General features: G+C 45.4%; 1 protein-coding gene across 2 annotated transcripts in view; it reads left to right on the top strand.

The window, feature by feature from the left end:
* pawr (PRKC, apoptosis, WT1, regulator) overlaps window positions 1-27,117 on the top strand; it is a 168,728-nt gene that overhangs the window by 88,219 nt on the left and 53,392 nt on the right. For both annotated transcript variants that reach the window (XM_043708775.2, XM_043708776.2), the window contains one exon: window positions 1,971-2,087. In XM_043708775.2, the coding sequence (XP_043564710.2) occupies window positions 1,971-2,087 (117 nt within the window). The remainder of the gene's footprint in view (window positions 1-1,970; window positions 2,088-27,117) is intronic.

The following is a 27,117-nucleotide window of genomic DNA, read 5'->3' as shown; positions in this document are numbered from 1 at the left end:
GACTGTCTATGTGGAGTTTCCCCCCACAGTGTAAAGATGTGCAGGTTAGGGTAGAATCGTTGTTGGAAATTGCCTTGGAGATTAGGTGGATTAATTACTGGTATCAGGTGGGCATGGGATGCTCTTTGAAGGGTCAGTGCGGACCGAATCTGCACTTTGGGGATTCTATGATTCAGTGAGAATTAATGCCCAAATCTGCAGACCACTGCACCAGGCCAGAGCTCAGTACAACTTTTGGAGAGCTTCCCCCACCTCACTGAGAGTTGCAGCCCTCCTTACTGAGCTCCCAGACTCACTTGGTAAATTAATTTTGATGATCTGGTTTTCCAGGTGAAAGACCAAAACTTCAACCTGTGTTTGCTCTGACTCACGCTCCAAGCAGTGACTTGGTTTGAAGGGGCTTTGTGTGTTTGATAGGGAGATCCAGCTTTGTTTACTTTCTCAACTCAACAGAAGTTAAACAATAAACTCCAGATCATTGTGAACATCACCCAGGTGGAGAGTATAAAAACGACATGTGATTTGAAAATAAATCAATGGGGTTGATCAGCCTCGTTTAATGAGATAAAATGATGGAATATATGAAGAAGAATGATCTGACTGATAATTGTGAAACCGTCAGTTGTGTAATAAAGAGTTTTATTTGCTTTCCGATTGGCTTTTTAAAAATTCATTCGTAGGACATTAGTGCCATTGGTTGGGTCAGTATTTATTACCCGCCCCTAATTGCCCCTTGAGAAGGTGGGGGTGAGCTGCCTTCTTGAACTGCTGCAGTCCATGTGCTGCCCACAATACCCTTAGGGAGGGAGTTGTAGATTTCAGTTGCAGGAAAGCAGGGCACCATATGACTGGACCTGTCCAATGAGCAGTTACAGGTGGGGCAAATGGAAATGGGGGTATCACGATGGAACCACCAGAAAGAAAGACCTCCAAATGGAATTGACTCTCTGGGCTCCTCATATGGACATTGGCAAGTGGCAATGAGAAAGTTCCCAACGTCACATCAAAACCTCAAACTCTTCACAACATTTGCTGAGTGTATCCAACTATTTCTTCTTTTGTTTCAGATTTCCAGTGTTTGCAGTTCTTTGTTTGTTGTTGTTGACTTTTGTTTTGCACATTTAATGTTGTTTTAGTGAAATTCCTGCGGCTTTGTATCGGGACAAAACATTTGTTTCCTCTATTGGAAACAAAGCAGTTTGTTGTGGGTCAGCCACAGTGGAAAGGTGGGAATTGATGGACAGAGCCCAGGGACTATTCATTTGTCTCTCCTGATCTGGTAACCACCCAATCAGCCAGTGTCTACTTGACTCGTGGGTGGGGCTAGAGGGGCTGTGTGGCCTCTTTATGTGATACAATGATAGTGTATCTGTTAACAATGTGACGGTGGCAGTGGTCAATTAACATATCCAAAAATAACATTAATCGCAGTCAGTCTCTTACAGTAAGGCTTCAGCAAACCCTGGGTCTGAGGAGATTTTTCTTCCTTCTCTTTCCCATTTCAGGGACCTCTCCAGGTTCCCAACCCATGCTGACAGCATGGAGCAGCGGTAGGTAATTGAGCCAATGATCAGCAAGAGAGAGCGCGGTGAGTTGGTGACTGTGGAGCCTGCTGGTTCCCCGTGTCCCAGCGCTTTGTAGTGCAGCCTGGTCAGTCTGGAGAGCTGTGTACTGTGTCCAGGTGGAGTCTAGTATCTTCCTGGACATCAGGTGCACTCATCTGGAGCTGTTTGATTCAGATACAGCAAGGAGGCTCTTGTAGCATGTTGGTAATGTCCCTGCCTCAGAGCTAGGAGGCCTGTGTTCAAGTCCCACCTGCTCCAAAACACATCTGACCAGTTTGATTTTACAAGTGTAGAATAGAGCTCAGCCATTTCCTGGCACAACTGTTGCTCACATCAGTGAAATCTGTTTGATCAAGGGATTATGTTGCTGTACTTTTGAAAACCTCTCCATTACTTTCCCTGCAGAGTCCCGATGATGATGATCATTCTGACCAGAAGCTGCAGCAGAGAGAGGATGCCATTACTCAACAGAACACTCTCCAGAATGAGTCCATCACATCTGACCCAAACAGCCCATACATTGTAAGGATTTCTTCATTAAGCTTGTTGTTTTCTATTTTTGTTTGCTATTGGAGTACTGGTGCTGTGATCTACAATTAAGTAGTGTTCTATAATTGCTTTAAAACTCTAGAATTCTGTAAAGTAATGATGTCCTGATTTGTGGGAGTTGTGGGGGGTGGGGTGGGTGGATGGGGGTGGGAGTTGGAGAGGTCAGTAGATGGAGATCTGTAACACTTGCGTTACTGTTGACCTGGAAGTTGGGTCTTGCATTAGTATTTATCTCTGCATGCACTAGGTTCTGAAGAACCAGCCGATTCATCACACTTCCTAGACCCTTTCCCGTAGGCCTGCTTTACTTTTCAAGTCTTTATCACATTTCTTTTCGGAAGTTACTATTGACTCCCCTTCCACTGCTCTGTTAGACAACAGGTTCCAGGTGAGAGCAATCTGTGATATTGAACTAAATCTCAATTCCATTCTGGTGTTTCTACCAGTGATTTTAAATGTGTAACCTCTGTTTATCAACCCTCCTGGAAACTGTTCCTCTTTATTTTCTCGATCAAAGCCTGTTCTGTTTTTTAGCCCCTCCAGTAAATCAGCCCTTAACGTCCCTGCACCAAGGAGAACAGGGAGAGCGTCTCCTGTGTCTCTCTGCTCTTCACATTGGCAAAGTCCTCCCTGCTGTCCCCATTATCCACATTATCGGAGGGATGTAATCGCACTGGAGAGGGGACAGGGGGAGATTTACCAGGATGTAGCCCTGGGCTGGAGAGTCTCAGTGATGGAGAGAGAGTGGACAGACTGGGGCTGTTTCCCTTGGAGCAGAGGAGATTGAGGGGGAACAGGATTGAGATGGATAAGGTGATGACAGGCAGAGACAGGGGTAGACAGGAAGAAACCTTCACCCATTGGTGGAGGGATCATGACTGGGGGCATAGATTTAAGTGGCAGAAGGTTTTGAGGGGATGTGCGAAAAATCTTTTTCCCCACACGGTGTGGGAATCTGGAACTCTCTGCCTGTGAGGGTGGGAGAGGCAGAAACCCTCATCACATTGAAGAAGTGTTTCGATGTGGAGTTGCAATGCCAAGTCATATAGGGCAATGGGCCAGGTACTAGGAAATGGGATTAGAACGGTCAGTTGTCTGTTTTTGACCAGAGTCTATCCCCGTGATGGTCCCAAGGGCCATTTCCTGTGCTCTCAATCTCATGACCGCTTATAACAGCGGTTATGATGTGGGATGTTGTGGTTAGATTTCCTGCCACCAAACCTCCTCACTGCTGTCAGGCTAAGGTGCACGTCCCAGGTGGGGAAGGATGCTCACACTCAGTCTTCGGCAAGACAGGTGACTAAGGTGGTGGGCGGGAGAATATCTCTGGATGTTGTTCATATGGACTTCCAGAAGGCTTTTGGTAAAGTCCATATAAGGGCCTGTTAATGGAATTGAGGGCTTATTGCTGACATGGATGGGAAATTGGTTGAATGGCAGATGGCAGAAAGTTGGGATAATGTATAGGTCCTCAAGTTGGCAGCATGTGACAGCAGTGTCCCACAGGATCTGTGTTATGGTCTTAATTATTCACCTTATTTATTAATTACTTAGCTAATGGTATAGGAAGTGATATATCCAAATTTGTTGATGGCACACACGTTAGGCAGCATTGTAGACAGTGTAGATGATAGCATAAATTTACAAAAGGCTATTGATAGACTAAGTGAAAGGGCAAAACTGTGGCAGATGGAGATCAATGTAAGCAAATGTGTGGTTGTACATTTTAAACTGAAGAAGGATAGATCAGGGTACTTTCTAGATGATATGAAGCTACAGATATCCAAAGCCACATAGGGATTCAACTGCATAGATCTTTAAAATATCATGAACTGGTACAGAAAATAATCAAGATGCCTAATGGAATGCTGGCCAGAGGGCTGGAGTACAAGGATGCAGAGATTATTCTGTAGATATACAAAACCCCCCTCAGAGTACTGTGGGTGGATCAGGACACCACACCTTAGGAAGGAGATACCGACCGTGGCGGGAGTACAACAAAGGTTTATAGTAGCAGTACCTGGACTTATGAGGAGAGTTCAAATAAATGAGAGATGTTTTCTCTTGAATTTACAAGGTTCAGGGGCAATTTGGAAAAGGCAGACAAACTAAAGAGAAACTATTTCTACTGGTTGGAGATTCTAGAGTTAGGGGCATAGTGTGAGAATTAGGGCCAGGCTGTTCAGGAGAGATGTTAGGAAGCACTTCTACACATAAAGAGTGGGAGGGGTTTGGAACTCTCTTCCACAAACAGCAGTGGATGCTGGATCAGTTGTTCATTTTAAGTTTGTGGTAGTTTTTTTTTGTTAAACGCAGGTACTAAGGGATAATGGCCTACGGCAGGAATATTGAGTTAGGTCACAGATCAACCATGATCCCATTGAAAGGTGGAACAGTCTCAAGAGGCTGTTCCTGTGTTCCAAGAAGATAAACTCAATTGTGGTGGGCAGTAAATATTCTATATCATAGCTAGTTACATTGCATCTAATTATTATCTCTGGTGCAAATAAAGGCTCGACTTTAGAATACGTTTACATTTCAACGGCTACTGTGTTGTCACATAGTGCTGGTAACCAGCATAGATGCTGAGCTGGTTAAGGCACACCAGATAACTCTGGTTAATACCTGCCAGGTGCACTCCTTTGTCAATAATTTCTAATCTCTCTGTTTGGAGATGTTTTTTAGACCTCTGGAGCAGCCGGGGCTTGAGCCTAGGCCTCCTGGGTCAGAGTAAGAAAGTTCCCGCTGCACCACAAGAGCCCAGTGAGTAGATATGGTCTGGAATACACTGCCTGGAAGTGTGGTGGAGGCAGCTTCAATTGAGGCATTCCAGAGGGTCATTGGATGATTATCTGAATCGAAATGATGTGAAGGGGAATGGGAAAGGGCAGGCAATTGACACAAGGTAATGATGCTTGTTTGAACTATGGCCTCCTCCTGAACCTTACCAGTGCTGTGATTCTGTCCCTGTGTAATTCTGTGTAAGATTGGCACAGTCTGCATTGTACATCCAATGGGACAGAATGTCCTTACCCAGTGATGGCCAATAATGGAAGGGCCTGTACATACAAGGTGTATACCTGAATTTATTGATCTTCATGATAACATTTCCAGCCAGCTGCAGCTAATGTTCAAGATCACTCCCTTCTAGTCTAAATAGAAACGCAGCAACTAAACGTCAGTCTCACAGTGTTACGTTACCAAATGTTGCTTGTCCAGCTGAATCAGTAAAATATTTATCTGACCTGCATGCTGACAAAAACAAATGTTATTCTTCAGTTGACTGCCTGCTAAATGTCCAAACTTCCCTACTTTACAACCTGCTCCCATTAATAACTACATGGTGGCTCAGTGGTTAACACTGCTGCCTCACAGCGTCAGGGGCCTGGGTTCAATTCTAACCTTGGGCGAGGAGTTTGCACATCTCCCTGTGTCTGCATGGGTTCCCTCTGGATGATCCAGTTTCCTCCCACAATATAAAGATGTGTAGGAATTGGCAATGTTAAATTGCCCATAGTGTTCAGGGGTGTGTAGGTCTGGTGCATTAGTCAGGGGTAAGTACTAGGTAGGGGAATGGATCTGGGTGGGTTACTCTTCGGAGGGTCGGTGTGGACTTGTTGGGCCGAAGAGCCTGTTTCCACACTGTAGGAATGCTAATCTAAGAGAAACAGTTCAGAGGCTGGTTTACATGTTTAAATTCTGGAGTTTGGAGAGATGTGGCTGTGGGCCTAACCTTCTGACAGGGTTTCGATCATTCAGACTTGAGATTAGATTCCCTACAGTATGGAAATAGGCCCTTTGGCCCAACCAGTCCACACACTAACCCTCCGAAGAGTAACCCACCCAGACCCATTTCCCTCTGACTAATGCACCTACCGCTACGGGCAATTTAGCGTGGCCAATTCACCTGACCTGCACATTTTTGGACTGTGGGAGGAAACCGGAGCACCCGGAGGAAACCCACGCAGACACGGGGAGAATGTGCAAACTCCACACAGACAGTCCCCCGAGGCTGGAATTGAACCTGGGTCCCTGGTGCTGTGAGGCAGCAGTGCTAACCACTGAGCCACCGTACCGCCCACATCCACTGCATTTGCGTTGCATCTCTGAAACGTCATCCCAAAGCAGTTCATGTAGAGGGAAAGCAGTTTCATTGCTGTAGCACCTTTCCCATCATGCTTTGCAGCCAGTGAAGTGCTCAATGAAGTGTTGTTGCTGTTGCAGTGTATGAAAGGTGGCAGTAAATGTACAGCAGGATCCCACAACCTGCAACAGGATAAATGACCCATCCTTTTTTAGTGATGTTGGTTGCTACTTAGGATTCCATGCTTTTCTCAACATAGTTAAAAAAATCACACAGCACCAGGTTATAATCCAACAGGTTTAGGAAGCACTAGCTTTCGGAGCGACGCTCCACGCTCCAGAAGCTAGTACTTCTGGCGTTGAGTGATTTTTAACTTTGTCCACCCCAGTCCAACACCAGCACCTCCACATCGTTTCTCAACATAGCTCTGCTGAGATAAATAGATAATCCTGTGGTGTTTGCAGGATGCCATTTGAACCTTCAGACCCCACCGCATTGTAGATTTGTCTTTCTGTGGGAGAGTTGGTCTGTACACTTCCTGCCTTGTCTTCACCATGTTGACAGATGGGCTGTCTCCCTTGTTATGACACAATACAAATTCGAAGAATGGTGAGCTGTGTTGTGCTATGTCCCTCAGATAGCGTACCTTTAAGATGCATTCAGTTCAGAAAAGACAAAGTCAGTTTATCCTTCAAGCCAGTTTCACCATTCAATATGATCCTGCCTGATCCATATGTGTGCTGAATTCCACATTCCCTTGTACCTTTAATTACCTTAGATTTTTGATCATCAAGGAACTCTATTGATCTCAGCCTTAAAAATATCCAATGATCTACCTTCACTGTCTTCTGAGGCAGAAAATTCCAAAACCTCACAACACTTAAGAAGAAAAAATATTCCCTTCATGTCTGTCCTAAAATGGCAACTTGTAAAACAACGTTCCCTGCTTCCGGACAGACCTACAAGAGGAACTATCCTTTCCACATCCACCTTGTCGAGACCATTCAGCTTCTCGTACATTTCAATCAAATCACCCCTCGATCTCTAACCTCCAGTGGAATCAAGCCCAGCTCATCCCATGTTCATGATACCATCATCTTGTGTGACCTGAGAAGGTCAACGTGTCAGATGCCATCTTACCTGGGGCCATGTGTTATGGACTAGGCCAGACCACTCTGAACAATCTTGAGCAGGCAGCCCAGATCATACTTTGTTATTTGTTCCGGTATGTGTACAGTGAAAATTACCCGGAGTAAGTTAGCGAGGTTGACTCCCAGGTTTTAAAATAGACAAAAATTTATTCACAAAATTAAACAAAGAACAGAAATAAAGAATCCCTACAGAAGTCAGTCTGTCCAAACTAGACTTAATTATGCTGTTCCGAATATCCACAACAGTCCCAATAATCAATCCCCCTTAAAAAACTGTAAAAATGGAACAAATGCTTACAGGTTGAAGTTAGAAGGGCAGAAGGAGAGAGAAATAGCCTGTTTCCACACAGCTGAACTCCTAACTAGGTCTGGACTGAACTGCTCAGTTGGAGAGCTGACCACTACCCTTTCATTACACAGGTCATTTCTAAAACATGACCACTTTGACCTGAAGTCTCATCTGTTTACATATAAACAAAAGGCCTCTCAAAATCCTTTTCATCTCTGAACCAAACTAGTCACCCCGGAGCTGGGAGCTGTTTACAACCCCTCACTAACCTCCAGTGGAATCAAACACAACTTATCCCATGCTCCTGATACCATCATCTTGTGTGACCTGAGAATGTCACCGTCTCAGACACCATCCTACCTGGGGCCATGGAGAAACTGTGAGGCAAGGGAGGAAGAATACAGGACCTGAATATTGATGGAATGGAGAAAGACAGCAGGAAGATACTGAACAGAGGAATCTTTGTTCATGAATCACAAAAAACTAGCATCCAAGCTCAGCAGTTGATAGAGAAGGCCGATTTAATGTTCATCTTTATTTCAAAGGGAATGAAGTATAAACATAGGGCAATTTTGCTAAAACTATACAATGCACTAGTCAGGCTACAGTTGTGAACAGTTTGGGTTTTTTATGGAAGGAAAGACAGGCTGACATTGGAGGCTAAGGTAAAAACAAGGACTGCAGATGCTGTAAACCAGAGTCTAGACTAGAGTGGTGCTGGAAAAGCACAGCAGGTCAGGCAGCATCCGAGGAGCAGGAAAATCGACGTTTCGGGCAAAAGCCCTTCATCAGGAATCCAATGACATAGGAGGCAGACCAGAGAAGGTTTGCTCAGCTGATCCCAGATATGGAGGGACTGTCTTATGATGAGAGGTTGAGTAGGATTGAGTCTGTACTCAATGGAATATAGAAGAATAAAAGTGAAACAGAAATTGAAATTGATGGAAAAACCTTAGCAGGTCTGACAGCATCTGTGGAGAGAAATCAGAGTAAACATTTTGCATCCGGTGACCCTTCCTCAGAATTTATGGTATCTCGGAAAAAGTTGGTTTCTATGCAAAAGACAGGGTGGGGGGAGGGGGTAAAGTGTAAACAATAGGTGGGGATAGAGCCCAAAGAGAGAGAGAAGAACAGTTAGACAGACAAAGGAGTGGGTAACGATCTGCTGGGAGGGTGAATAGCTGTTAATGGGGACTGTATAGTGGGAGAAAGTGAGGACTGCAGATGCTGGAGATCAGAGCTGAAAATGTGTTGCTGGAAAAGCGCAGCAGGTCAGGCAGCATCCAAGGAGCAGGAGAATCGACGTTTCGGGCATAAGCCCTTCTTCAGGATTCTCCTGTTCCTTGGATGCTGCCTGACCTGCTGTGCTTTTCCAGCAACACATTTTCAGCTCTGTGTAATGGGTGACAATGATGGTGTGTAATAGCAGACTGAGTGGGGTCATGGTAAGTGGAGGGTGAATAGCTATTAATCAAAGGTGACCTTATTGAAACATACAAGATTCTTAGGGACTTATGGTTCTGAGGAAGGGTCACTGGACCCGCAACATTAACTCTGCTTTCTCTTCACAGATGCTGCCAGACCTGCTGAGCTTTTCCAGCAACTTCTGTTTTTGTTTCTGATTTACAGTAGCCGCAGTCCTTTCGGTTTTTATTTAAGGTTCTTAGGGGCTTGAGCAGGTAGATGTTTAAAGATTGTTTCACCTTGTGGGAGAGTCTGGGAGTGGAGGGCATTATCTCAGAATGAGGGGTCACCCATTTAAGACAGAGATGAAGAATTTCTTCTCTCAGAGAGGTGTGGATCTGCAGAACTCCTTACTGCAGAGGACTATCGAGGCTGGGTCATTAAGTGTATTCAAGACTGAGACAGACAGATTTTTCATGAGGAAGGGAATCATGGATTATGGGGAAAAGGCAGGAAGGTGGAGTTGAAGATTATCACTTCAGCCATTGAATAGCAGTGTAGACTCAATGGGCTGAATGGCCTACTTCTGTTCCTATGTCTTATAGTCTTGAAGCATGACATGGTGAAAGTGCGCTAAGTTTTGTAACTGAATAGCTCAACATTAGCCCATACTCTGAAATGCCTGTGTATTTAATGTTTACATAAATGTGGAGCTGTAATAAACCTGCTTCTTTCAGTACCTTGCAACTCATGCCTTGTTCCTACTCCTCATTCTTAAATTGATTCCCCTTTACTCTGAGACTGTGCCCCCTGGTCCTAGACTCTCCCAGGAGGGGGACCATCCTCTCAACATTGACCCCGTCAAGCCCCTTAAGAATCTGATATGTTTCACTGAGGTCACCTCTCATTCTTCTAGACTCCAGTGAGTGCAGTCCCAACTTGTTTAATCTTTGCTCATAAGATAGTACCTCCATTCCTCCTTCTCCAAATTGCCTACGATGATATAATATTTTTCCTGAAGTACGGGGAACCAAAACTGCTCACAATGCACCAGATGTGGTCTCACCAGCACCTTGTACAGCCACAGTGAGACTTCCTTTCTCTTGCACACCAACCCCTTGAGCTAAGGGTTACCATGCCTGCGGCTGCTGTGTGTTAGCTTTCTATGTTTAGCTCCTCCCCACCGCCCAAATCCCTCTGTGTTACAGCTTTCTGCAGTTTTACTCCAGTTAAATAAAAATGGTTTTGTTCTCCATTCCAAAGGGAATAACTTCACATTTTCTCACATTGTACTCCATTTGCCAACTTCTTGCCTACTTATTTGATTGAGGTGTATAAAATGCTAAAAGAGATTGATGAGGTGGATGCAGAACAGATGCTCCCTCTGTGGGACAGTCACGAACAAGAGGTCATAGATACAGAGTGAGAGGAGGTAGCTTCCAAACTGAGATGAAGAGAAACAACTTCCCTCTGAGGGTTATGAATCTGTGAACTTACTGCCCCCGAGTGCAGTGGGGGCAGAATCAATCAACAAATTCAAGAAAGAAATAGATATGTTTCTGATGAAAAGCAGCACTGTGGCTTAGTGGTTAGCACTATTGCCTCACAGCACCAGAGACCCGGGTTCAATTCCCGCCTCAGGCAACTCTCTGTGTGGAGTTTGCACATTCTCCCCCTGTCTGCGTGGGTTTCCTCCGGGTGCTCCGGTTTCCTCCCACAGTCCAACAAATGTGCAGGTTAGGTGAATTGGCCATGCTAAATTGCCCATAGTGTTAGGTGAAGGGGTAAATGTAGAGAAATGGGTCTGGGTGGGTTGCTCTTCAGAGGGTCAGTGTGGATTTGTTGTGCCGAAGGACCTGTTTCCACACTGTAAGTAAGTAATCTAATAAAGGATGGAGACAGGAAAGTGGAGTTGAGACCTGGATAAGATCATGTTAATGGCAGAATGGGCTCAAAGGGCTGAATTACCTAATTCCTGCTCCTAATTCCTATGTTCCAGTCCTTAGCTTGTCAGTATCTCTCTGCAAAACATTTATATTCCCCCTCACAATCTGCCTTTCCATTAATTTTTTTGTCATCTACACATTTGGCTACAGTATGTTCACTTGCTTCCTCCAAGTCATTAATATATTGTAAACTGTTACTGTCCCAGCACTGTGGAACCCCACTGGTCAACCTGATAAAGTCCCTTCCCCCCCCTCGCTGTTTCCTGCCCATGAGCCAATTCTCCATCCATGCTAATGTACTCCCTCTAAATCGAATGAGTTACATTACGTGAGCTAAGATAAACATTGCTGGGTTAGGTACAAATGTCCAGCGGGGGCCAAGCCTTAATCCACAGGGCCAGGTCAGGCTGTACTGACTGCTGGAAGCTGCAGTTTGTAAATAGTGATTGATACTATCTGTAACTAGAAACTGATAGTGGCGATAGGTAAGTGAAAAATACCAGAAATATGTACCGATACCTCCTTTCAAACCATTTTGCAATTCTGTGGCAAGTGGAGAGATTGTAGAGAAGGTGATCCAATGCTGGAGCATGAAGTCTCTGGACTGTGAGCCATAAGACTGTGGGTTCAAGTTCCACTGCAGAGACTTGTGTGTAAAATCCTGGCTGTTAGTGCATACTGAGGGAGTGCTGCACTGTCACAGGTGCCGCTGTATGGATGAGATGCAGTCTCCTCTCCCAGGTAGAATTACAAGATCCAGTGGTCACTATTGGATCTGGCGGCCTGGTCAGTTTGTCACCCACTCTTGGTCCCCATTATCAGATATTGAGCTGCCTTCCTTCCCTGATATACTGTGAACAGTCCCTGTGTCCTCTTTCTCTCCAGGCTCCACCTATCAGCCAGATCCCTGCCCCTGCACAACCCCACCCCAGTCCTCATGTCACTAGCATGAATCCTGCCTTCTCCCCATAACCCTTGACCCCTGAATAATCATGAGCCGATCTATCTCTGTCTTAAACACACTGATCTGGCCTTCACAGCCCTCTGCAGCAATGAGTTTCACAGAGTCCCCTCCTTCTGGCTGAAGAAATTCCTCCTCATCTGAGTTCTGGAGGGTCCTGGCTCGCTCTGAGGCTGTTCTCTCGGGTCCCAGTCTCCTATTTAGTCGAAACATCCTCTCTCCATCCTGAACATGGACTTTCAAATTCCTTTGTGCTTCAGAATTCTAAAGCCTTTCCCCGTTTATAAAATAGTCTGCACCTCTTTTCCCACTGGAATGCATAACCTCCCACTTTCCCACATTGTGTTCCACCTGGCACTCCTTTGCTCACTCCCCTAACGTGTTCAAGTCCTTCTGCAGCCTCCCCCCTTCCTCAACACTATCTGTCCCTCCACCTACCTCTGAGTCACCTGCTGCCAGCCCTTCTGAGATTCTCCAGCATTTTCTGTTCCTGTTTGTTTCTGTTCTCCAGATCATTGTTTCATTGCAATATTGACCCATTGGTCAGCATCACGTGGCTGTTATTGGGAGTGAGCTGTGCACAAACAGTCTGCTGTTCTACAACAACCCTTCTGCTCTATGTCATTGCCTGTGAAACACTTTGCGCTGTGCTGTAGGTTGTGCTGTATAAAGGCAAGGATTTTCTAACAGGAATACTGCGTTCTGTCCCCATTTCTAAATCTTATTAATTGTTGGGTAGGTTTTGATGTCACGCTTTATGGGCTGAGAAAGATGCCAAGAGGAAGAAAAAACAAACCAGACTGTGTGTGGATTGGGTGCTCTTCATGTTGAATGTGATTTCTGGTCAGTACGTGAATTGGAAGGAAAGCCATGGCTGACCTTGTTAGGAAATTTATGATTTTCTCTTTAGAGCAGAAGCCAAATCTCCAGCAATGTGGAACTGGGGCCAAGTTCCCAAGTGACACATGAGGGGCCATAAGAACCATGTGTAGTGATGTAGCTGCATGGAAAACAGAGCAAATTTCCAGCTAAATTAAAAACTCAGCTGCTCATATCCAGACTTGCATTGTCATAATTACCCGTCACCCACGGTGCTTGCTGACCTCCCAATACTTCAGCAACTCCATTCTAAAATTCTCACCTTATTTCTCAAATCTCTTGGTGGCGTCACCCCTCCCTTACTTTGTAATCTTTCCCAGACTTACAGCTCCTCCGAAATTGCTCAGATGCCATTAGCCACGCAGCTGCTACGGCCACCACCACTGCGACAAACAATGATGTCACTTCCGCCCTGGCACCGCACAGACCACAGCCACCGTTGCCTACACTGCCAACATTCCTGATGAAGGGCTTATGCTTGAAACGTCGACTCTCCTGCTCCTCGGATGCTGCCCGACCTGCTGTGCTTTTCCAGCACCACACTTTTTGACTCTATTCTCCAGCATCTGCGTTCCTCACTTTCTCCCCATAATGCTCTCTCAGCTGGCTTGGTATAATTTTTATAAAATAAAGAGCTATGGATGCTGGGAATCTGAAACATAAATAGAAATTTCTGGAGAAGCTCAGCAGGTCTGGCAGCATCTGTGGAGTGAAAGTGAAATTAATGTTTTGGATCCAGTGGCTGTTCTGATGAAAAGTCACCAGCATCAAAACATTAACTCTGCTTTCTCTCCCTCTCTCCATACACACTGCCAGACCTGCTACATTTTGCGAGCTATTCCTGTTTTTGTTGGTCGAATTTTTGGCAGCCTGTTTGTAATCTTGTGAAGTGTCTTTGATGTTTGGTAACAGTGGTAAATTTGCTGTATAAATGCAAATTGTTTTTGAAGAAATAGCGTGTCACAGTCTTGAATGAATTGGAGAGTTCATTAAATGTAAAAAAAAATTCAGTCTTTTTTAACAATTCCTTCATGGGATGGAGACATCATTGGCTGGGCCAAAACTCAATGCCATCGAGATGGTTCAGAGATTTTGACCGAAGGTCAGTGAATGAATGGCGACCGATTTCCAAGTCAGGATGATGAGGGGCTTGGAGGGCAACTTGCAGGGAGTGTGGTTCTCATATATCTGCTGCCCTTGTCCTGCGACATGATGATTGTCTTGGGTTCAGGTAGGCCTTTTGGAAGCGGACTACTGGGTTCCTGCAGAGTAGATTGCAGAAGGTACACGCTGCTACTACTCTGCATCAGTGACGGATGGGGTGGGTGTTGATGGTGATGGGGTGGGTGTTGATGGTGATGGGGTGGGTGTTGATGGTGATGGATGGGGTGGGTGTTGATGGTGATGAATGGGGTGGGTGTTGATGGTGATGAATGGGGTGGGTGTTGATGGTGATGGATGGGGTGGGTGTTGATGGTGGGTGTTGATGGTGATGAATGGGGTGGGTGTTGATGGTGATGAATGGGGTGGGTGTTGATGGTGATGGATGGGGTGGTTGTTGATGGTGATGGATGGGGTGGGTGTTGATGGTGGGTGTTGATGGTGATGAATGGGGTGGGTGTTGATGGTGATGAATGGGGTGGGTGTTGATGGTGATGAATGGGGTGGGTGTTGATGGTGATGAATGGGGTGGGTGTTGATGGTGATGGATGGGGTGGTTGTTGATGGTGATGGATGGGGTGGGTGTTGATGGTGGGTGTTGATGGTGATGAATGGGGTGGGTGTTGATGGTGATGAATGGGGTGGGTGTTGATGGTGATGAATGGGGTGGGTGTTGATGGTGATGGATGGGGTGGTTGTTGATGGTGATGGATGGGGTGGTTGTTGATGGTGATGGATGGGGTGGGTGTTGATGGTGATGATGGGGTGGATGTAGATGGTGATGTGGTGGGTGTTGATGGTGATGGATGGGGTGGGTGTTGATGGTGATGGATGGGGTGGGTATTCATGGTGATGAATGGGGTGGGTGTTGATGGTGATGAATGGGGTGGGTGTTGATGGTGATGGATGGGTTGGGTGTTGATGGTGATGAATGGGGTGGGTGTTGATGGTGATGGATGGGATGGGTGTTGATAGTGATGAATGGGGTGGGTGTTGATGGTGATGGGGTGGGTGTTGATGGTGATGGATGGAGTGGGTGTTGATGGTGATGGATGGGGTGGGTGTTGATGGTGATGAATGGAGTGGGTGTTGATGGTGATGGGGTGGGTGTTGATGGTGATGGGGTGGGTGTTGATGGTGATGGGGTGGGTGTTGATGGTGATGGGGTGGGTGTTGATGGTGATGGATGGGATGGGTGTTGATGGTGATGGGGTGGGTGTTGATGGTGATGGATGGGATGGGTGTTGATGGTGATGGGGTGGGTGTTGATGGTGATGGATGGGGTGGGTGTAGATGGTGATGGATGGGGTGGGTGGTGAAGTTGATGGAGTTAATGAATATCATGGACATATTTGTGAGACTATTGTAATTTACTTGACAACAGTTTTTGAGGCCTACTTTTGGAATTAATTGTGTTTTGTGTGCATTGTTTGTGTTTTCTAACCAAACAAGATAAAAAAGCTCCAGTTTAAACATTCAGGCTGCATTTCTTTTAAGCATTAGGGATATATCCAAAGCTGAATGTTGTTTGGAAAAGTCCTGTGCTGTGCATGGTTGGAGAGAGCTGTCCTGACCTAGGAAGGAAAGGATAAAGTGCAGCTGCTTTACCTTAGAGTAAATACTTTGTGATCGTCCCAGACCATAAATGATGGGATAAAACCGGGAAGAGATTGCTTAAAGCTGAATATGTTTATGTTCAGGTACATACATGCCTTCAAGAAAAAGCCAACCGTGGTTCCAGTCTATAAGTCAAGGTCATCAAGTGAATTAAACTTACAGAGCTGTTAGAGACAGAGTCGTTGGTGTGAATACTGCACACGTTCTGTTTCTAGATACTGTACAAGATATGTTTTTGGTAACAAAAACAAAAATTGCTGGAAAAGCTCAGCAGGTCTGGCAACATTGTGGAGAGAAATAAGAGTTAGCATAGTGACCCTTCCTCAGAACTGGAATTATGTTTTTGGCAAATGTGCTTAGGCTGGCCTTTGAGTACAATCCATAAACTATTGTTTCTCTTTTCCAATTTATAAAGGAATGTTTTGGGATTAATGGGATTATGTAGTTACCATGTATACACGCAATGTTGGTGTTGATGACTGGACCGGTATCCGTTGGGCATGCTATTGCACTCTGTGACATCATGGGTCACCTTTGATACACTGAGCACGTGGGAGGGCAGCCATGAGTTGACACATTGCTTTAATCGTGTCGGCAAACAGATCATTGTGTTTTGACAACATTTATATCACGTTGGCTAAATTAAACACAGTGTACTGAGGTATATATCCTGATGGTGAAGTCTTTTAGAACATAGAACATAGAACAATACAACACAGAACAGGCCCTTCGGCCCACGATGTTGTGCCGAACATTTGTCCTAGCTTAAGCACCCATCCATGTACCTAACCAATTGCACCACTCTGCCACTCCCACAGGCAGCGCATTCCATGCCCCCACCACTCTCTGGTTAAAGAACCCTGACATCCCCCCCCTATACCTTCCACCCTTCACCTTAAATTTATGTCCCCTTGTAGCACTCTGTTGTACCCGGGGAAAAAGTCTCTGACTGTCAACTCTATCTATTCCCCTGATCATCTTATAAGCCTCTATCATGTCACCCCTCATCCTTCTCCATTCCAATGAGAAAAGGCCTAGCACTCTCAACCTATCCACGTACGACCTATTCTCCATTCCAGGCAACATCCTGGTAAATCTCCTCTGCACCCTTTCCAAAGCTTCCACATCTTTCCTAAAGTGAGGCAACCAGAACTGCACACAGTACTCCAAATGTGGCCTTACAAAGGTCCTATACAGCTGTAACATCACTTCACGACTCTTGAATTCAATCCCTCTGCTAATGAACGCTAATACACCATAGGCCTTCTTACAAGCTCTATCCACCTGAGTGGCAACTTTCAAAGATCTATGAACAAGATCCCTCTGCTCCTCCACCTTACTGAGAACCCTACCGTTAACCCTGTATTCCGCATTCTTATTTGTCCTTCCAAAATGGACAACCTCACACTTGACAGAGTTGAACTCCATCTGCCACTCCTCAGCCCAGCTCTGCATCATATCTAAGTCCCTTTGCAGCCGACAACAGCCCTCCTCACTATCCACAACTCCACCAATCTTCGTATCGTCTGCAAATTTACTGACCCACCCTTCAACTCCCTCTTCCAAGTCATTAATAAAAATTACAAACAGCAGAGGACCCAGAACTGATCCCTGTGGAAGTCCACTTGTAACTGGGCTCCAGGCTGAATATTTACCATCTACCACCACTCTCTGACTTCGACCGGTTAGCCAGTTCTCTATCCAACTGGCCAAACTTCCCACTATCCCATGCCTCCTGACTTTCCGCATAAGCCTACCATGGAGAACCTTATCAAATGTCTGACTAAAATCCATGTATACTACATCCACTGCTCTACCCTCATCCACATGCTTGGTCACCTCCTCAAAGAATTCAATAAGACTTGTAAGGCAAGACCTACCCCTCACAAATCCGTGCTGGCTGTCCCTAATCAAGCAGTGTATTTCCAGATACTCATAAATCCTATCCCTCAGTACCCTTTCCATTACTTTGCCTACCACCGAAGTAAGACTAACTGACCTGTAATTCCCGGGGTTATCCCTATTCCCTTTTTTGAACAGGGCACAACATTCGCCACTCTCCAGTACCCTGGTACCACCCCCGTTGACAGTGAAGAAGAAAAGATCATTGCCAACGGTTCTGCAATTTCCTCTCTTGCTTCCCGCATAATCCTAGGATATATCCCGTCAGGCCCGGGGGACATGTCTATCCTCAAGTTCTTCAAAATGTCCAACACATCTTCCTTCCTAACAAGTATCTCCTCTAGCTTACCAGTCCGTTTCATACTCTCCTCTTCAACAATACGGTCCCTCTCATTTGTAAATACTGAAGAAAAGTACTCATTCAAGACCTCACCTATCTCTTCCGACTCACTACACAGTCTCCCACTACTGTCCTTGATCGGACCTACCCTCGTTCTCGTCATTCTCATGTTTCTCACATACGCATAAAAGGCCTTGGGGTTATCCTTGATCCTACCCGCCAAAGATTTTTCATGCCCTCTCTTAGCTCTCCTAATCCCTTTCTTCAGCTCCCTCCTGGCTATCCTGTATCCCTCCACTGCCCTGTCTGAACCCTGTTTCCTCAATCTTATGTAAGCCTCCTTCTTCCTCTTTACAAGACATTCAACCTCCCTCGTCAACCAAGGTTCCCTCACACGACCATCTCTTTCCTGCCTGACAGGTACATACATATCAAGGACACGTCGTATCTGTTCCTTGAAAAAGTTCCACATTTCAACGACATCCTTCCCTGACAGCCTATGCTCCCAACTTATGCTCCTCAGATCCTGTCTTGCAGCATCGTATTTACCCTTCCCCCAATTGTAAGACTTACCCTGTTGCACGCACCTATCTCTCTCCATAACCAAGGTGAAAGTCACAGAATTGTGGTCACCATCACCAAAATGCTCACCCACTAACAAGCCCATCATTTGTCCCGGTTCATTACCAAGTACCAAATCCAATGTGGCCTCCCCTCTGGTCGGACAACCTACATATATATTTTTTATATGGCGAGGATCAGTAAGTGTGTCCAAACCAATTGTAGTCACAAAGTGTGGTGCTGGAAAAGCACAGCCAGTCAGACATCCGAGGAGCAGGAGGGTCGATATTTTGAGCATAACTCTTCAACTGGAATTCCTGATGAAGAATTTATGCTCGAAACATCAACTCTCTTGTTCCTCGGATGTTGTCTGACCGGCTGTGCTTTTCCAGCACCACACTCTTTGATTCTGATTTCCAGCATCTGTAGTCCTCACTTTCTCCCAGACCAGTTGTAGGAGAGCAGATTTGAACTTGTGTTTTTGTATTTCTGCTTCAGTGAGCTGACCATTCCCATCTGTTCAAATTAATGCATAAAACATTGAGTGATCTTTGCAAAGAATGTGCAGTCCCTTTTCTGCCCAGTTCTTCTGCACTCACTGTGCTCAGTTGAGCTGATAGATCCCAGGTCAGATATAATCTCAAGTTCTTTCTGTAAATTGGTTTCCGTCTCCTGTTCACCCTCTTTTCAAAGACTCTTCAGACATCACTGATCGATCATTCTATGGTTCCGTTTTCTTACACACAATCCCCTCCGGAAAATGCCTTTTTGGGTTCTTTTAAGGTGTGGGTGTATTGCTGGATTCGGCTGGATTTTGTGCCCCATATCTAGTTACCCTTGAACTGAGCAGCTTGCTCAGCCAGTCCAGAGGGGCAACTGGGAATTAATCACGTTATTCTGGGTCTGGAGTCACATGGAGGCCAGATTGGGTAAGGATGACAGACTTCCTTCCCAGAAGGGAATGAGTGAAGCCGACAGGTTTTTCTGATGTTTGATGAATATTGGCATGTTCACCACAACAGAAACTAACTTTATGTTCAGATTTATTATTAGCGTTAGAATCCCTGCAGTGAGGGAAGAGGCCTTCGACCCATCGAGTTTACACCAACCCTCCGGACAGCATCCAATCCTCTCTCCATGACCACACATTTCCCATGGCCAGTTCACCTCACCTGCATATCTTTGGACTGTGGGAGGAAACCGGAGCACCCAAAGGAAACACACACAGACACGGGTAGAATGTACAAATGCCACACAGACAGTCACCCGAGGGTGGAATCGAACTTGGAACCCTAGTGTGATGCAGTGCTAACCACTGAGCCACCGCACCACCTACAGTAAATGCTCCCAGTACCATTGCTGAGACTTGAATCTGTGTCCCAATAATGTTATCCTGACCTGCAGGATTACCAGCCCAGTGCCACTATCACCATGCTACCACCTCCACTTCCCATTATTTCATCTGGGTGGATCTCTGAGATCCTGCTGGGAACAGGATCAGCACTGCGATCAACATGTGCAGACCCTCGGAGCTGTCACACAGCTCAGAGTCACCCAGCCCCTCCATAAGACATGAAGGTGTAGGTCACTCTCACAGTTCTGTTACAAAAACAAGATCATGCTTTAAACTCTTGAGGATTCCTTTTAGTGAATTAGTTCGGAGCAAACAGTCTCTTCAAGTGGAGCTTCTGTCGTCTTAGTTTTGTTGTTGCTCATTTTGGCAGATCATTGCGTTAGGAATTTGGAAGGAAGTGTTACTTGGATATGTCTGAATATCTTTGGTTAGATTTCACATAAGAAAGCAGTCATCACTTTGACTGCTGCTAACCAGTTATGTTCTGTTGGCTGATGTGCACATTCTGTCTGCCTTTCATCTGCCACTCCAGAACAGACTGTTGCTCTGCTTCCTGACATCTGTAAGGTTTGTTTTGTCCTAGTTGTTCTCGCCTGCCTCAGCTTTCGACTCCTGGTGTTGTGCACTTCATCTGTGTCAAAACTCAGATTCCCATATTGGTGACCATATGTTGTAAGTTAGCTAACTTTAGATGTGTCACATCGCCTTGGAAAAACCTTGCTTTAATATCTGGAAACCATTTCTGCATTAAGTGTTTACCTCTGGCAAATGGAAAACGATGCAGTATCTCAGCTGTATTTAATAGTATTTTTTCCACTGAGAAAAGTCAAATTTGGTTTCACTGACTATTAAGGTTTATTAAAAACCACTTACTGCTTATGCATTAAGTTACAAGAGCAGTCATTGCACAGTGTATAAATAGTCCACTCGTTTTATTAGTCCTATCAGGAGTTTGTTATTTCTTTGCTTTATGAATTCATTCACAGGATGTGGACATTTCTGGCTGGGCCAGTATTTATTACCCATCCCTAGTTGTCCCTTGAGAAGGTGGGGGTGAGCTGCCTCCTTGAACCGCTGCAGTCCATGTGCTGTAGGTTGACCCACAATGCCCTTAGGGAGGGAATTCTAGGATTTTGACCCAGCGACACTGAAGGAACGGTGATATATTTCCAAGTCAGGACGGTGAGTGGCTTGGAGGGGAACTTCTAGACAGAACACAGAGAGTGGGGAATAAGGGTTTTATTTCAGAATGGCCGCTGGTGACTTTGGAGTTCCGCAGGGGACCACAGCTATTCGTGTTATACATGAACAATCTGGACGAAGGAACTGAGGGCATTGTTATCAATTTTGCAGATGACACATAGATAAGTGGATGGACAGGGAGTGTTGAGGAGGAAAGACTAGGAAAGTAGGCAAAGAAGTGGCAGCTGGAGTACACTGTGGGAAGTAAGAGGTTATGCACTTTGGTGGGATAAGCAGAGGTGTGGACTACTTTTAAACAGGAAAAAGCTTCAGAAATTTGAAACACAAAAGAACTTGGGAGTCCAAGTTCAGGGTTCTCACAAGGTTAACATACAGATTCATTTGGCAGTTAGGAAGGCAAATGCAATGTTAGCATTCATTTCAAAAGAACAAGACTACAAGAGCAGAAATGTACTGCTGAGGCTGCATAAGGCTCTGGTGAGACTGCATTTGATGACCCTTTCGAACTGAGATGAGGAGGAATTTCTTTAGCCAGCAGATGTTGAATCTGTGGAACTCATTTCCCCAGAGGGCTGTGGAGGCCAAGTCAGTGCATGTTTTTAAGACAGAGATAAATAAGCTCTTGATTAGTAAGGGCATCAAGAATTGTCGGGAGAAAGCAGGATGGGGTTGAGAAACATCAGCCATGATCGAATGGCAGAGCAGATTTGATGGGCTGGACGGCCTAGTTCTTTTCTTATATCTTATGGTTTTATAGTATTTTTCCCTTGTATCTGCTGCCCTTGTCCTTCTAGATGGAAGTGGTTGTGGGTTTGGAAAGTGCTTTCTGAGGATCTTTAGTGAATTTCTGCAGTGCATCTTGTAGACAGTACACATTGCTGCTGCTGAACGTTAGTGGTGGACAGAGTAGATGCTTGTGAATGTGGTGGCAATCAAGCAGGGGCTGCTTTGTCCTGGATAGTGTCTTATATTGCATTTCACTCAACAACCTCATCTCGATCTACCATTAAACTCCCTATGTGCCTGCCCAGCTTCTCTTATCATGGCTTATTTGTCCTTTGAGGAGAAGGTGACCAGGCTTATCAGCAGGGCTGTTTGGTGGATTTCCACAGGGTGACCGATGAGGTTGTTCTGTCTCTGAAAGGCTTTTTTTTCCCAGTTTGCCTCTTGCTGAGTTACTAGTAGAGTCTCCCCTCTCCCTATGTTTTTCTGGTGTCTCTGATCTGGGTGTGCTTTTGGAAGGAGGCTGTACTGCGTATTATTTAGTTTTGTTGAATGCAGACTTGGAGCTGTAACCCAAACCTCCAAAGTGAAGCCTTCAGCGTGTCCTTTTTGCACTTTCTTTGACAGTCTATCATGTGACTGTACCCCAGATTTGATCTGTCCTCGAGAGGTTCCTGTGGTAAGTGAGGGTTGGGGATTTTGACCACCTGTCATTGATCTGGTACCCAGTCCAGTTTCTGTTTATGAAGAGCAGAGTGGGCAGGGCTGTTGGTGTATTGGTGTTCCTCTTGGTAGGCAGACTTACCTCTCCTGTGGCGTTGAAAATCTGTCGATGTCTGCAGTTAACTCGGACAATTCTTGCATGTGTCGTGTCATCAATGTAGCAATGCTGAGTGTTGCTGAGGTCAGTGACAGGTCTTGCCCATGGACTGAAACTTTGAGCTTGAAATGGGTCTTTCCTGGTGTAGACTGGGATATTCTTTCAGTTTGCTTTGTGTTGATTAGAGAGCTCCTGTTTGGAGAAGATGTTCAGGCTGCGTTGAACAGCATGGCTTTGGAGACCTAGGTCTCTGCCTGGAGACAGCTGAGATTGGGCAGTTCCCGGCCCCTCGATCCCTGGATCACCATCATGGATGGCATCATGGGGAACAGTGCAGAAATATGTACTGAAGATGGTTGGTGCCAACACACAGCAGAGTTTAACTCTATCGGTGACCAGGAGTGAGTCAGAGACTCACTTCAGCCTGGACACAAGGCATGCAACTGTACTGCAATTGTTTAACAGTGGTGACAAATTTGTCCAAAGGCCCTCTCTGATGCTGAGTGTGGCAGACACTGAGAGACAGTTTCTGGGAATCAACAGTCCAGGGCAATTCTCAAGGTGAGGGGCTGATCTGTTAGCACTGACACATGCCTTCACTCAGAAAGTGGTGGATGTGTGGCTTTCACACATCACTGGACCTTGGGTGCACCCTGGTTGAACTTCCTTAGACTGGGATAGCTAGATCCCTGGGCTGTCCAGGAATCGAGCGATGTGGAAGTGAGTGGGAAAGTGGAGTTGGAGCTCACAATTTCCATGATCATCTTCAACGGGGTAGAATAGGCTTGATGGGCCAAATGGTCTACACCTGCTTCACATGTCCACTTGTGTTCTCCTGGCTGTGTCAAAGGCTTTGTTCAAGTCAACAGATGTTTGTGATGCTGACAGCATGGGTTCAATTCCCACACTGGCTAAGGACTCTCCCTCTGAACCTCTGCCCTCACCTGAGGCTCAGTGACACTCAGGTTAAACCACCAGCCGCCATCTTTGTTTAATGAGGGAGCAGCCCCATCGTTTGATAAGACCGTTATCCTTTTACCTCCATGTTTTGCCCATGGCTTTCCCCTTGGAGCTGTGTCACACTTTGTTTGAACTTTACATCAGGCAGATTGGTAAGAGCATTGTCTGAAATGTGAATGTCTGTCGCCTGGCATGTTGAGTTAAAAGTGGTGCATTGTATGTACTGAAAGATACTTCGGTCAATACAGAGTCATGTCCTCTGAAAACAGGAAAAATACACAAACACACTACATTAAAAACATTGGCAAAATATGTTTTCCTTCAGCAGTACTCAAGCTCTGCATTACCAAACCCAACTATTTAAAATTGTCAATGTGGTCCTTTTAATAACAGACTTTCAATTGCACAAACAAGCACAGAAATAGCTGGAAAAGCTCAGCATTCTGCATCCTGAGGAAGGCTTACTGGACCTAAAACATTAGCTTTAATTTCTCTTCGCAGGCGCTGGCAGACCTGTTGAGCTTTTCCAGCAACTTCTGTTTTAGTTTCTGATTTACAGCATCCTCAGTTCATTTGGATTTCGTTTTCCAATTGCACAATGTGTTCTTAGATGCCTTTTGGTACCCCCTTCTGAATTCTCACCTCACACTCCAGATCGATATTTAAATAGTTTGGATGTTTCTACAAATGGCGGAGGTCCCACCCTCGGAGAGTGAGTTAGTGCTCACTGCACAGTCGGAGGGAATGCTGAAATGCCAGCGGTGACACCTTTTAGAGGAGATGTTAAACCGAGGATCTGTCCACTCCTTCAGGAGGTGCTGATAAGATCCCTACGTTCCATTTTGCAGAACAGCAAGAGGGGGGGGGCTTCCAAGTTCACCGGCAAATATTTATCCCTCACCCAGCAATATTAGCAGCTTATCTGGTCATTGATCCTCTCTGCTCTGTGTGGGAGCTTGCTGCTTTTGCTAAATTACTACAGTGACTAGGTTTCAGAGATAATCCCATGGCTATTGACATTCTGAGCACGTGAAAATTGTTACAAAAATGCAGGTTTGTGCTTTGAAGCAAAACATAAATTTGTCGATACAGACTTGGGCAGCAGAATCTATTGCAAATCCCCTCCTGCCAGCCAAATGCCTGAATCAGTATTTCTGTATTGTTTGTGTGCATGAAAATTGGCTGCTTTGTTTATGACATTGCAACCATGTAACTACATCTCTAACATGTTTGATTGGTGGACAGTATTTTGGATTGTCCTGAGGTTGTGAAAGGTGCTGAATAGGAGCAAAATGGTATTTTGTTCAATTTGGTAACTGCAGGAATACCAGAGCTGTGCAGTAATTGGCTCAGGATACATTTAACACAAAGGGTCTTCAAAACTTGGGCTGGAGTTTCAATCTGATCACAGCCTGGTCCCTGCATTTTTTTTTTATTTTATTAAACAAATTACAAAACAGTTTACAAAAAACATTTACAGCTGTACACAAGAGACAGCAATTTTACAAGGGAGAGGAGCAGCAAAGCTAGGCCCCAAACCCTATCGTTCAACCATTTTACAGGGAGATGAGGAGAAACCTCAAATCCCAGTTCCACATATGACAAGACAGTGACAATGACATTTGTACATTAGACAATACTGTTCCATACAAAAGTGCAGACAATACAGACCCAGCAACCCCCCCGTCCCTCCCACCTTCCGACCATGCTAAGGCAGCCCGCCCCTACCCACCTTCCAGCTCTCGGTCCACCCCATGCCCCTTCCAGTTCTCGGTCCTGACACCCCTTTCGACCACCTCAAGGACAGCCCGCCCCGGTACCCACCCGGGGTGACAGCGGTCAGGACGGCCCACCCACCTTCCGGCTTAGCCTGGTCCCTGCATAGTGCATCCAAGATTGCTGAACTGCATGTCAGAGCTTGTGGACTCTTAAACACAAAACATACAAATCACGTTGTTTCTTCATTTAAACCCTGAAGGTGAAACCCTAAACGCACACACACACACACGCACAGAATTAATTATCTTGGACTTTCTGCTAATTGTACTCCTCTCTGAGCTTTCCAAGAAACTCTTAAAATGAGGGCACAGGGACTTGAAGAGATATTCTTCATGACAAGCCACCTATTGAGGGGTCCTGTTTGGCCCCACCCCTGGGCATTTCCCATTTGCAGGTAAATGTAATAGGAGGATCTGCCAAGGAGCTGCTCCTCCAGTTGGAGGCTGTTTCTCTTTGACATTGATTACTGATAATCCTGTCAGTGTGTGACAGTCACACAGTCTGGGACAGCTGGTGTATTAGACTGCGCAAAACAAAGTGTGCCAGACCCTTCAAAGTTATCCCATAAGGCTCCTCAGCAATATTAATCAGCGATATTAATCAGCGATATTTTAGTCAGTGATATTAATCAGCAGATCCTCAGTGGGACTGTGTGGTGACTAAGAGTGAAATGTACGTTTAATGATGTTGCAAACTTCACCTTCATGAAATTTACTCATGCCCCGTTGCTCCCCAAAGTGAGAGAACCTTAAATCTGATTCCCTTCATAATAGAAGTTTGGACAATTCCGGTTTAAAAGATTTTGAGTGAATGTAATTGCACAAGACAGTAATTGCTATACCCTTATGTAATTGGTGAATGCCTGATTGTACTTTTAATAGTAATTATTAATTGGAATGATCACAGTTGCCTGTTCAGAAAAATGTATCTACCTTTTTTGAGATTAAAGCCAGGGTAACTGCAGCACCAGGCCACCACGCTCCTGTACAGGATAGTAGAAATATTTTTGAAAACTGTAAAGTTTGTGTTTTCAATGGTTCATAGCTGATTTTCAGTTTAGCGATAGACAAATTAATTTGAGTGTAGATCCAAATGCACGCGAGGCTGAAGGAAAGACCGGCACGCGTCCAAACCAGTGAAACTTGTACCGGGATGTGCTCAAAACAGAGAGTCTACCCCCAAGGTATTTAGCAGAGCAGAGAATTCACCTTTATTTCAATTTGATTTACTTCAAAGAACACAACAAAAGCAGCGGAGAGATTTTCTGCATGGATGGAGAATTTTTTAGCAGTGCATGAAGGATTTTAGTTTTGCCGAGTTCATCGTTTTCCGTGATGAGATGGAAAGCTTTGTCAGGGAGGTTTGCTGGGTGGTCACATTCCATTTTCCACCAGTTTCCCAGTGAACCACAGGGATCGGTGTTTGATCCCCAGTGAACCGCAGGGATCGGTGTTTGATCCCCAGTGAACCGCAGGGATCGGTGTTTGATCCCCAGTGAACCGCAGGGATCGGTGTTTGATCCCCTGTGAACCGCAGGGATCGATGTTTGATCCCCTGTGAGGAGATATTGAATGAAGGCTGGTCAGTCTGGGCTGTATTTACGTTTCCACCTGATACAAGCAGATAACTAATTCTATCATAGTGAGCTTATTCCTGTGCAAACATGCAGCAAGGAAGAACTCACAACTGTGTCGCTGCTTCCATTATATTCAGGCATTTCATAGCTCATGGCTCAGTTTGGAGTATAGTCACTGTCTGTGGAGGCAAACACTGAAATACATTTGCACAAAGATACTGGATCAGTGTATGATCTGCTGGACTACCATTGGATAAGGAGTTTGAAGGGGGAATGTTGGGTGGAATACCAAG

The sequence above is a fragment of the Chiloscyllium plagiosum genome, unplaced genomic scaffold (genome assembly GCF_037043375.1).
Source record: "Chiloscyllium plagiosum isolate Xiang-an unplaced genomic scaffold, Cpla_swu_hap1 HiC_scaffold_19, whole genome shotgun sequence".
In the NCBI taxonomy this organism is placed as follows: Eukaryota; Metazoa; Chordata; class Chondrichthyes; order Orectolobiformes; family Hemiscylliidae; genus Chiloscyllium; species Chiloscyllium plagiosum.
This window is presented reverse-complemented; position numbering and strand designations above follow the sequence as displayed.